We start from the raw sequence: 13,289 nt of genomic DNA on the forward strand, positions 1-13,289 counted from the left end.
ATGCCACCCAGTGTGGGTGAGTGGTTGCATCCTTTTTGATTTATTACATTCTTTTATAATTGAAATATTATCTCATGTCAATTCAAAGGAATTAATAAATTAATGTCACATGAATATATGTACTCTTGGAACCCACCAGTTCCCATAGAGCCAGAGCCCACTAATCTATTAAGATTTCCATCATTGCATGAGTGTCTGCCTAGACTTAGCCGACCCACATCCATCACCTGTGAATGGGGCACTACATATTACTCTTAAGGGACCACACATCACGTAAAACATGCTTAAAGGCAGTGAGCGAGTTACCTTGGCCTACATCATTCGTCCACCAGCCCTCCAAAGAGTACCTGATGCTGGAAAGGCCAAACCCCTCCTTAGTGCAAACGCGGGGAGACTCCTAAGGGGAGATGGGGCCAAGAACATGGGTGGCTTTTGGGTTATCTTAAGGTGCTCCTTCTATGGAAGACCTTAAAGTCCTATTTCAGACCCTTTTAGTGCATTTACTTTAGAACCTCCAAGGAAGGTCTGCTTAGTACAAGCGCAGATGTGGATGACAGAGGAATGTGGGTACACTGAAGTGCCCCAGATATTACCATAATCTAGTACGTGTGCCACACTGCAGCTCTCAAACTGCTTTCCTATTACCTGTAGAGGTCCCCTGTTTGGGGCAATGTTTTAGGAGGCATCGGCTCCCTGTGCCTTGGTGAATGGGATAACAAAACACTGAGTCTGATCCATTGTCTGAGATTTTGTGTAGTGCCTTGAACACTGGACACCTCAAATAGACACTGGCACAACTGCTGAGGCCACCAAGCCATCCCATGAAGAAAGTTCATGAGCATCCTGGTGCCCCTGGAGCCATTCTAAGAGAGAGAAGCATATGCCTGATCACCAAACCTGCCTCACTCGGTGTGTTACATCACAATCACTTAACTGGTCTTGCTCTGAGATTTCTTCAAGCAGCAGCACTTGTCTGGCAGCATGCCACTTATTCACCAGTGTAGTCTCCAGTGATGGGATGTTTGGAGCCTAATCAGAAAGACCTTAGAGGAGAGCAGGAAAATGGGTTGCTGGTATTTGCCATGAGTGAAAGAGACCTAGCTCAGCAGTGTTGCTGCTTCAGAAATAGGTGAAGGGGCCTGAATAATTTCGAGTTAGGCACTATTACACCACTTTCTGTGGTAAGTGTCATGCAGAAATAGAGATGTTTAGCTTAGAAAATGCATTGAGCTGTGCTAATTAGCTCTGGTCCTTTTGCACTTATGTGTTCCTCCATTGCGGCAGTATCATCATCCGATGGGAATGAGCTTCTTAGTGTGTGGCCTGTTGCCATTGCTGCTACTTTTTCTATTACATGTCACAAGTAGTAGCGATCATTGCTTTCAGGGCAGGGCCCAGTAGGAATAAAATGTAGCCTTATACATTTAAAGAGCAAGACAAACTCATCTAGCTTTACTACCTTTTCGGATGACATGGTTCGGACAAAAAAAAACTATAAACCTAGAAACATGTTTAAGTAACATCGGCAAAACCAGTATATCTATCTGGCTGTCACTTTGAAAACTGGCTAAATATTAAAAAAATCTCTGGTGGTGAAAATAAACAAAAAATGACTGTTTTTGCTACACAGTGCCTTAATGAAATAGATAATTTATTGTATGTTGGTTGTTTATACTGATGTAAAATATTCCCTCAGACAATGGACCAGGCTAATTTTAGGCTGATATCTCTGCTTCCGTACACAGCCAAACTAGTTACTAAGAAAATAAGTCATATCTCATATTCAGCACTTTCCTTAAGCAAACCATCATTTGGTCAGATAAGAGCATCAAGTTGATGGTTCTTGCCTGGTGGAATAATAGCTATATTCCTTTGCAATTTAAATGTACCGGTCATTCACAAGATGATTTTTATTCGTTTTGCTTTGCCAGGTCAATCTTCCCTTTACTGCTTGGCCAGTCTGTCTGATACCGGGCAAAAAACGTGTTCTAAAATTTTATTGAGGGTGTTTAGTGGCCCATTTTTTTGTTGTTAGATTAAATTAACATTTTAGCTAAGCAGCAAGCTTTAAATACAAGAGCATCTACAGCAAAGATTGGCAAAACCAATCGGCCTGGTATTGAAAAGGCCGGCATATTGGCTTAGCAAATGATTTTTTATTGGTTGCATGCATCATGATACGTGCACCTGCTGAGGGATCAATTTCCCATAGGGATTTCTGTTAAAGAAAACACAAACCAAGATGTCCTCCTAAGCAGTTGCATGCGTCATGGCTCTTGTGTGCACCAACGCATGCGCCTTGTGTTGCATGGAGGCCATTTTTAATTTCCCATTCTGACCTGGCAGATGCATCCATGTTAGAATAGTAAAGTAATAGTAAAAATAAAGAAAGAAAACAATGTTACATGGAAGTGCAAACAAAGGAAATGAGCTGGCCAGTGGAAAATGGGTCTGTCAGGCCCTCCTTAACATAATTAAAAAAGATTGAAAACTGAAAGCGATATAAGGAGCAGGACCAGGAAGAACAGAAGCAAGATATGGAGAGTGAAAAGAGAGCACGGAGGTCGAGGGAGCAAGAAATACATGCACTCCCACGGAGCTGTATGCATGCTAAATAAAAGGAATTCCAACAAGTCGACAGTGGAAGTACATAAATAAATTATCTAGTTCTTGTGATTTTTTGTGTGTCTTTTTGTGACTTTTACAGAAAGAGAGAAGGTTGGTAAATATGATTTATTGTAATATGAATTCATAAAATGTGATGCTAAAGAAGAAGACCGAATCTATTCTTTTAGATACAGCATGCAAGTAGAAATTCCATGCAATATAATATTTATCTTAACACCATTGTACTCCAAAAAGTCAGAATCTGTTGTAATATAGAACACTTGCCTTTATTTTGAAAGCCTTTACATGTTTTAGGGTTTAAAACGTGGTTCGTATCTGTTTTGGCATGTTTACGAACTGTAATCAGCTGCCGATGAGCAATTTCTCATAACGTGGTTTCTGATGTAGAAATGAAAACAAATTAATTCAGAATTTATGAAGGATTCAAATAAAATGAAATATTTTCTTCTTTCAGAGATGTGCACCTGCTTCAATCCGCCTTGTGGATAATGCCCAGTTTCAGTTTGGTAAGTGTGTCAGCTGTTTTTAAAATATTTATTGCGCCGCACTTTGAGGTGAAGTATCCATGGTTTCCTTGGCATGGTTCTGTCTTGGCAGTTTAGTTGATCTCAATCTCAACAATATCTTTATAGCTTTTAAAATAAAACACTTGTTTTCCTAGGCTGATTTTTGGACCATAGTAAAAAGTTCTGGTCTTTCCATGGTAAACTCGAGAACTGCTATCATCAACAGCCTTTGCAAGGGCCCTCTTCCTACTTTAATGGCACTACTTCATGCTGCAGAACATCCAATCTCTGGTGGTAGCAAATGCTGCCATATTATTCTGACCCTGAATGGACGGTATTTGGTAAACTGGTACTTGTAGTGCCTTCCTTTCCGTGAAGGCGATTGTTCTGAAAGCCTCTGTTTCCTTGGCATGAAAGATTACCATTCCTGCTGGTGTGTGAACTCCCAAGAGATAGGACTCTGCTGCTGGAAATGTTGAAGTTCAAGAAAACTAAAATATTTTCCGATCTGGCCTCAGTGGCCTGAAGTATCTTCCAAATGTGTTAACTTTCTCTGCTAAATACACAACCTCTTCTTCTCTACAGCATTTTTTCTTATTCATCCCTTTTATTTTAACTGAATCATCGCTTCCTGTATAAAATGACCCAGGACTGACTCCAACAGGATATATTGTTTTCAGCCTTTGCTGCAGACGTATTCTCAGCTCGAATTAAATCTGATACTTTACTGCTTATTTTTCCGTGTGCATCAAGTGTGATTTCAACCCATGAATTTGGTTAGTCTGCAGTTGACAGCCACAATACAATTCATAGCATCCACGTGAACCATGATTTAACTTAAAGTATGAGACTCTTCTCTCCTAACACGGTACATGCCATACCTAAGGGCATGTCTGCATGGGCGTGTTAGAAATGGTTTTGTGAAATTCTGGAGAAAAAATACATAACAAAAGCTGTTAATGACAGACTTTCTATACCATGGGTACTCACCAACACTTTCCCAGGGGCCAAAAGGTTTGGTCTGAGATGTGACCGAGGGCCGCAGGGTAGCGGTGTTGTGGGGGGAGGGTGGGAGGGGGGGGGCGGGGAGCGGAGGGGGTGTGTGGAAGCAAAGCATATACATCCAGTGGCTGAACTGCGTAATGTGAAACCAGAAAGCCTGGGATTAATCCCGGCTTCCCCAATTGTTTAATTTCACTTTCCTTCTTTATTCTTCAATATCATATATAAAAGGACATTAAAACACAAGACTCCTGGATGTGCATTGTACAAGCCCTTCTCCTGTGTTTGATTTAATAAACTGTAATGTTTTTCATGTATTATGGGATCCCAGCCCAAAATGTGCACTTAACAACTGACTTACATTATTTTGAGGGTGTGGGGGAGGGAGAATGAATGTTTGTAAATTCATGTTTGAAAACTATTGCTTTAAAAACATACACTTCTCAGTGCACTGATATAATGTGATGTTCTAAGGGGAAACGGTTCTTCATGGTTATGAACTACACACTATGAATTTTGAAAAGACCCTATCATATTTTTACACTTCTGCTGCAAGATGTGTTGAAAAATAAAGTGCTTTTTAAAGGTATGCGGGACAGGATAACCTAGTTATTCCCTTTCATGAACTTCAATTAAGCTTTAAATAAAGGATTGCCTATTTATTTAGCTTCTTATTCAATGTTGGTGAAGAATCGAGATAACAGCATCCCTGTGCTGCTCTAGACCTGGGGGCCACATGTAAAGGTCAGGAGAGCCACATGTGGCCCCTGGGCCATACTTTGAGTGTTCTATACAAACACATTTTCTCAAATTTTGAGATGAGTGGCTTTCCCTTGATGGTAATGGTGAATGCCCTTTACCTGGACAAAATTGCATGCAGTCTTTTATTTTCATGATCACGGACCCCATGTTTGTTTCCCTTTTACTTCAGGATATTTCCATATCCTCTCCTTACCCCATTTCTACCCTGTGTTTCTTCCACATCCCTCACCTCTTTCCCTAGACACAAAGTCGGTATCCCCCAACCCCCTTCTCATTACATTGATTTCCTACAGTCCTCTATCCTTGCTAATACCCTGACCTAACTCTTCTATACACACAGTGACTTTTCTCTTTCTACTCTCAACTCTGCCACTATTTATTTTCCCCTGTTGTATGCTCTTTTCTTGACTCCTTCTCTGGTGCGTTGTCAAATTTGCTGAGATTTTTCAATGAAAATAGATTACTTTGGAAATTCACCAAAGTTAAGTTTCCTAAGCCTCAGGCACCCAGGCTGATGTGCCTTTTAGTTTTTCTTTAAAATGAGACAGATTTGTTTGAAAATAGTCATACTCGGCGGGTTATAGCCTCCCTCCTGAGAGAGGAGTATGGATTGGATGCTTCTAGGGCCTTGGGTATTGTGGCAAAAATGATGCTTTCTTAGTACTTAATTATAAGGCAAAGCATGTCTCACCTGTAGAAGATGCTGGACTTTTGAATTGTTGGGTTCAGCAGCCGGTTGGCTTTGACGGTTACCATACCAGCCACTCAGCTGATGGAAAGCCCACAGAAACAGTTTTTCTTATTTTTAATTCAAGATTTCATAATGGATATACTCACCATGGTCAGATATGGAACATATTTAAGGAAAACATTACAACAAAAATACGGAACTTGCAGTCTAGTATTCTTACAATCCACCCTAGTCTTTTTCTTGTCTTCTTAGTAATTTCAAGACAATATGAATCTGTCACTTGGCAACGCATTGGTATTCTGTTGGCCGGCCCAGGTCCAGAACGGCGAGCCTTCTACTAGATTACAGTTCTCAGTAGATGAATCTTGAGACTGGAGCATGAAGAGTATTTATTCAGGGTGCCTTGTTGAAAGAAGCGCTCCAGCAATTCTGGACTAGTCTCAACTTTATACCCCAAATCAAATTCTTTCAATTTATGCTATGCAGCGCCTATTATCATCCTTAAGAAAAAATAGAAGGATTGAAAAGTTAGTGTTTCATGGCCAAGCTTTACCTCTTCAATGGATTGAGGCTGAGCTGCTCCTCTGGTCTTGCTGGGCTCGGTGGGCCCTAGCAAGAGGTGTGAGGAATTCTGCTCTGCACAATTATAAGTTGGCTGGAAAAAGTAGCTGGCAAAATTGCATTGGAAAAGACTGTATTTTGGGCTCTGATCCGTTCTCAGTTTCCTCCGACTTTTAGCCAAAATACGAGGGAGTCATGTAATGCCCCTCCTGCCAGCCAACATTCTGCCCTTCCTTCCCCAACCTGACCAGGCTGCTACAGCCTGTACAGGAATCCTGCAGGTGGTAAATGTTTGCGCGAGTCACCTTGGAAGCATCAGATCTGTGCAGAAGTCTACCCAGTGTATCAGGGCCCACACAGTTGTTCCCCGTTACAAGAGCAGCATACTTATAAATGCAGATATTCTATATGGTGACTGTGGGAGGGTATTGGTAATTGCAGCAACCAGGAATCTCTGCTTAGCATTCCGCACAGCTCTATATTGGGCCCTTTGTTGACCAGCTAATAATCCCAGTTTGCTGTGGCTTTGGAAGACGTGTATCCATCTGACCAAATGGACTGAAAGGATGGGTGACTGTGAACCTCTGCAGTCAGCATTTCATTTCTAACTGGAGCAATATTTCGAATCAATTTCCATCATGAATGAAGATATTGAGCTGCTTGCAGAGAAAAAAGGGAAGCGGCTGCCACCTGTTCGAAATGATAAAACAGTAAATTTGCTTACTTTCTCACATTTAGTGAACTTTCGACATCAGATAAAGGAAACTGGATTGTCCCCGATAAAGGTCTCTTATTTCTATGATCCAAACTGGTGGGGGCTTAGACGGAGAACGTAATGAAAAGTGAAGAGAAGACAAGTAGCTGTTTAAAGATATTCAGATCATCCCTTACTGCTCAGAAGTGTAGAATTCCCTTTGGAGAACACATCTGTATTTGGGGCCTTGTTTCCTCAGATTCCGATTGCAGGTGTTGTCTTCCGCTTTCTCATAAAAAACAAACGCATGGCTCCTTGCTCCAGGACTATCAGCAGATGTCATGCAGTTTGATTGCAAAATTGGGTTCACTCCAGGATTTCCTGCACGTAAAAGACGTTTTTGACCATAAGTATAAAAATACACAATCATTCTAGTTCCCCAGATAGTAAAAGCCATCGATAAAAGAATCCATGTGGACGAGTTCATTTGTTTCTGGTCCTCTAGGCGTTGTGAAAGTTCTGTCAAGTAAAGGATTTGTAGGATATGAAAATACAAATTCACTCTCCACTTTCTACGCAGATGACAATCAAAGTAGAACTTCTGTTAATCCAGCCAGTGTATTTGATCTCTTAGTAGGAGTTACATGATGAGAACCTACACGTACATACAGGTTCGGGCATACCCTCAGTACTTCCTTTCATTTGCCGTCAGCGGTTAGCTTTTTCATTTCAATGTTCTGCCTTTCGGATTGATCTCTGAAGTACGGTTACTTAAAAAGTGTTAGTATCTTTGGTGGCCTTCCCTCAAAACAGGGAATATACAGGTTCCCTTTTTTTTTTTTAGATGAGTGGCTGATTGCTGTCGTTCTTTCTGGGAGGCAGTATGGCATGTTCCTCTGATGTGCAGGGTTGTCAATTTCAAGGCTTCATCATCAATTTGTGAAAGCCAAAGGCTGTGCCAGTTACTTATTGGTGACTTGGTGACTTCTTAAAGGCTTTTTTTCTCATTATCAATGTCCTCCCGCTGATCCATCTACAAAAAATGCATGCTCATTGGCTCCTTTTCCAAACTGAAGCAGCATGCTTACACACCTATATGGATGTTGAAGTGCCACATATGACCTACTCTTGTGAGTGTTACCAGCCCGCAGAGCTCTGTATTTAATCTGTAGAAGCAGTTTCTGGGCTTACTGTTAAGTACAGGATCACTGACCTTTGAATAATAAGAAAGAACCTATGAACTAAGGGTACTGTGGCACGCTGAAGGTGACATTTGACCTTCTAGGTGTGTAAAAATCTATTTCTTTCTTAGAACTATGTTTTTTGTGTTGCTGCTTATTCTTCTGAACCCAGGGAAACCAGTGATGTTACAATGGTGTAATAGAAGACATTTCTTTCCAATTGTAGTTACCTCTGACCTGATTAGCGTAAAGACATGCGCTCTTCCATTGTGAACTTTGCATAATCACAAGGACAAGGTTGGATTAGGGCCAGTCTGTTATTTTTGGTCTCAGCCTTTGCAGAATTCCATATCAGGTAAGAGGTATTTTGTGCATCTACCATTAATGATCTTTGCTGCTTTGGAGGTAAGTTAACAAATGGTAGACGTTGTTCTGTCTGGACTGAACTAAGGACATCAAGGGCATTATTACAGACAGTGAGCTGTGGGTACATCAGGCGTTTACTCCGGTTTCTTTTATGCCCCCGTGCAATTTGGTATTATAGAAGTGACAGCAGACACTTTTGTGGCCCCCCTTCTGTAATCAGGACTACGCTGGCACATATTTTGCACCAGTGTGATTCCAAAGGAATATTTACTCATTCATGGGGTTCATGCCCCATGCAAATGAACTCTCATCTTTGAGCCTGTGCTGTATTACAGATACAAGAGCAAACAGGGCACCAGGAGGCGGGCTAGTATCACAATGCACCTGAGGGCTCCCTTTGGAAGAGGTCACAGGGGTGCCCGGGACAGCCCGGATAACACCAGAAGGCATTGCAGACACGCTGCTCCCCAGGGAGGATAGTGCACCCACCTCCAGTTCGAAAACTATGCTTTATTTGTTCCTTCTAAATGGAGCCACAAGGGCGTTCAAAGTGCGGCTTTTCTGGGGCTCTTAGCTACGAGCAGTGTTTCGCTTTAGTGGTAGTGTTTCTAGCTAATAGGAGTCTGGTGGCTGCAATACAACATGCACAGGGCAACATAAAAATACATAAAATATATAAAGCAACTGATTGTCACATTGCCATTTACAATTTAATTTGATAAGTGTTTAGTTTCAAAATCAGGCAATTGAAGTTTACAAGACGAAAGTAGAGATTGCTTATAATTGTATGTCAAACGGAAAAAGGTCATTTTTATTCATTCTGTTTGCAATTAAATATACCAGTAATGCGAGTGGTGTTGGTATGCTTCAGGAGCTTGAAAGTTTCCATCTGCAAACAAAAACGCCTGTGGTGTTTTATGCTGCAGACTAAACACAATTAAAGAAAAGTTCAGTGTATTAGCCAAACTGATATGCATCTATGTGTCATTATTTAAAAGTAGTACCAGCTGTTTCCTTACTTTCATCTGTATTTATCAGAAATATTTTGCTTAGTACATATGAGAAAATTTCACATACTTGTTGCTTTACAAATTATTCCAAATCAAAACCTGTGTTAGCCATAACAGCTTCATTATGACGTATTTGTTGTTTATGGAAATTTCATTTAAAAACTAACATTTTGACCCTTTTTTCTTCTCCTGCTCACATCTGATTTCATGCATATCCCTTTGTGATGCCAACGTAACTCTGTACGTGTTCACGGAGTTATAACCCAATAGAAAGCCCATGAAATTAATGAAAATTAGGGAGACCTAGCCAGACACTCTTAATTTTAACAAGAAAAATCCCGCGGTCCCCTCTGATGTTTTAACCTCCTTTTCCTGGATATCATGAAAACTGTCATCACAAACATGAACCCGTCAAACTGTTTCAGATACCATGCCACCTTCTCTAGACAAGTCACCCTGATGCCTTCTGGCTGAACAGCTGCAAACCCTCAGCTCTTCTGTGAACCAGTGTTTTATCCCCTATTCTTTCAAGATACAATATATTTGTCCCCTGCTCAAAACATTGAACTGCAACCTCGGATATTTCTGAAAGCTACAGTCATATATATCACAGGCAATCCCTCCTCTCAAAGAACCTTGAAAGATCTGTTCCCAGACAAGTGTCACCTCGTGGGCCAGTGCCAAGTATTAAGTCTATTCTGCCGCTACTTAGTACTGTCTTTAGTATGACAGTGCCAACTATTATACACCTTGTATGCCTGTACCAAAAAGTATCTCTACTATGTCAGTGGCAATCATTTTTCTGTTGTGCTGTTATGCTAAGAATTTGACACTTTGACTGGGGCAGCTTTTGGCTGCATGTTCTGCAAACCCTGGTGGGACTCGCTGTCCCAAGGTGCTCTGCATCACCACAGCTCTATAGAGCGAGAGGTGCTCTGAACACGCTTAAAGCGCTGCCTCTCTCCTTGTGGCACGGGACGTGCCCGGGCCAAGGACGGGCCTGTCCTGCGCCCATCATGCCTAGAAAGTGGCAGGGCAGGGCCAGCCCCCTTGGTTCTGTTCAAGGCCTCCTTGACTGTCTGTTAGGCACTTATGGGTGGATATTGTATAAAATAAGGTCTGCGGACTTTTGACTTTTTTTTTTTTTTTTTTTACTCTACCAACCCATCCTTGCTAATATTCCCACTGGGGTCAGCCTTCCTCTCTGTTTGTGAATCCCTTGGCTCATCGGGTCGTTTGGCCCGTTGTATTGACTTTTAAGCTGTTTTCACAAACTTGAAAGGGTTGTGATGTGTTTTGTCCATTCACTGAGATTTATAACCGGGTTCTAAATCTGCTCGACTTCAACATTTATACAGACGAGAGAGTTGTTTGTTAGGAGGTGCTACTTCCTTGATATTGGGGGCACTGCTTTGTCATGGTTTGGGGGTTAACGCCGCCATTTTAGTTACCTGTGTATCATTACATGCTTAGGTTTTGTATGTAGGAGGTTGTTATTGCCCTAGTTTCCGCCCTTGGCTTTCGAAGAATATCTTTGCAGCTATCTAGCATAGAGAATGGGTAATAGAAAGCACCCCACTTCTGTAGCCAAGGACAGATCCCCAAGTAAAACATGCACAACTTTAATGAATTATATCACGGGTGCTGTGAGGGTGACTGAAAAACAAATTTTGCGTGTTGATGAGACTTTGTCTAACTGTAGTGATAGTATCCTCAATGCAGGTGTTTGAACCCGATTCCGCTAGATCCCCCAGAGTTATAGCAGTGAATTTAATAGAAAAGAGTAGCAATGGATGTGCCCAGATATTTCCGACTGCATTACCATATGTGACCCTGACCCACAACCATCTTCAAAAGGCCCTAGGAGCCCAGGGAACTGCTCTAAAATCATAGATGTAAAGGCTGCGAAAGAGCAGGCATTAACTACTAAGACTAAGCCATCCCTTAAAGCAGCCCCTTCTAAACACCTAAATTGACTCCTGTCAAGGTGTCTCCTGTCCTACTTCAAAAGCTTATTTACCATGGTGCAATCACTGGAAACCTTTGTGAAGTCCATGTTAGGTTCCTTGACTAGTAGACTAAAACAGATGGAATGTCTCACACCTACCTGCCTAGATCTACTGTAGGCTAAGCATGCCTTGCCTGCTACACAGAACTTGCCTGATGCACCCACGGGTCTTGCCCAGGTAGATACTGTACCTACTGGGAATCAAAGGGGTTCTCCTGCTGCACTGTCTCCCCCTGTTGGTATGCTCAAGGACCCGTCCATAATAGAGTTTTAAAATGTACTGCGGGTACCGCACTTCATCCACTCTTGGTGAAACAATTCCTCCTCTGTCTTCTCATATTTCTTCAAAAAGTGTCAATGGCTGGCTCGTCAAGCAAGATACCTGATTTCGTTGACCTACCTCCTGCAGGGACACCCTAAGTGGTGATTCTGACTAATGTTCTAACTTTACATCCTACAGAAAATGAATCATGGGACTCATTGAGAAATGAATCCTTGCATTGGTGGGCAGTAAAACAGGGTTAACCTGAGCTCTCTTTGCAGACATAACGATGGTCAGAAAAGTAAAATGGGTCAGAAGGGGCCATAGAGCACTACAGGGAGACTGAGTGGTATTGTCTTTTAAAACACAGCGTTTGGTGGACACTATTCTGAGTGTCCTCTCATGTTTTCCCCTCATCATATAACACTATTACCCCATGGTTACTTTTATCAACCATCAAATACGTTTGAGGACCTATAATGCTGGCACGATACATTCCTGGGCGCCCTCCTCAGGTGCTCTATGCCATCCCGACTAATAAATGTTTTAATAGATTGGCACTGTTAGACGGAGTACATTGACTTGCGGTGGAACCCCATCTGGCTCACTGGAGATGAGCCCGATGACCACAGAGGGGTTGTTCCCCCATCCACTGAGTGCTACCCCTAATATATCTCCATTCTCAAATTTTATATCTATATAAAATTCATATGTATCCTTAAATCCACTTATTGGTTTCATTGGAACCCCTGAACACAATTCTACTGGGGACTTATACTGGGACGTAGCAGGTTCACGCAAAAAGAGCATTGCTGTAGAATGGGTGGAATTTATAATCAAGTTCCATATCATTTGCCTCCAGGAGACTTGGGCGGTGGACCCTTTACATGTTAATGTTTATAAGACTTATCGTGCACCAGCTGTGCCGTCCAGCTCCAGGAGACAAGAGGGGGGACTTTGTATCTATGTTTCAGGTCACACGACCTTTTCTAAAATAACTATGATGGTGTGCGAAATGTTTTATCAGATTATTACTATTGAAATTCTATCATGTTTCTGCTAGTGGTGGTTAATTTCTATCACAACGCTTCAATGGCTGCAATAACCACTGCTCTCTGGTAACTTGATAATGATTTTGATTCCATTTGTAATGGTACCAGAAAAGATCTGATTATACTTTAGGGTGGTGATTTTTAACATCAATTTGTGTTCAAACCCATCTAAAAAGATATGTAGTTTAATACATTCTGACTACTTTGATCAAACTCATTTCTCACATAACTGCCACAGAGAAAAAGTTAATGACTTGCTGTTTAAATATGATTTGGCTTATTGCAATGAATTATGTATGCCATCTGTCCCATTTAGATTTACTTTTAATGGCAGAGGTGAGAATACGTCATAGATTACATTTTATTCTCTAATCGATACTTTGATAGGGCTTCTAATTTCATTATATGCAGCATTTCAATAAGTGATCATTTTCTGCAGTGTCATATCATTATTAATGAAATTATTAATCCGACCATATACCATATCCCCATGTGTTACTGATAACATTGCCACTGTATATGGATACTCCCTGCAATGGTCTCAAGTTGAGCCTTATATGTTTTTA

At 41.4% G+C, this 13,289-nt stretch overlaps 1 protein-coding gene across 1 annotated transcript in view; it reads left to right on the forward strand.

Annotated features, from left to right (window-relative positions):
- Positions 1 to 13,289, forward strand: part of AGPS (alkylglycerone phosphate synthase) — a 605,536-nt gene that overhangs the window by 330,543 nt on the left and 261,704 nt on the right. Inside the window, exon 12 of the mRNA XM_069225421.1 lies at positions 3,083 to 3,134. Coding sequence (XP_069081522.1) covers positions 3,083 to 3,134 — 52 coding nt within the window. The remainder of the gene's footprint in view (positions 1 to 3,082; positions 3,135 to 13,289) is intronic.

Source organism: Pleurodeles waltl, chromosome 3_1, assembly GCF_031143425.1.
Source record: "Pleurodeles waltl isolate 20211129_DDA chromosome 3_1, aPleWal1.hap1.20221129, whole genome shotgun sequence".
Lineage (NCBI taxonomy): Eukaryota > Metazoa > Chordata > Amphibia > Caudata > Salamandridae > Pleurodeles > Pleurodeles waltl.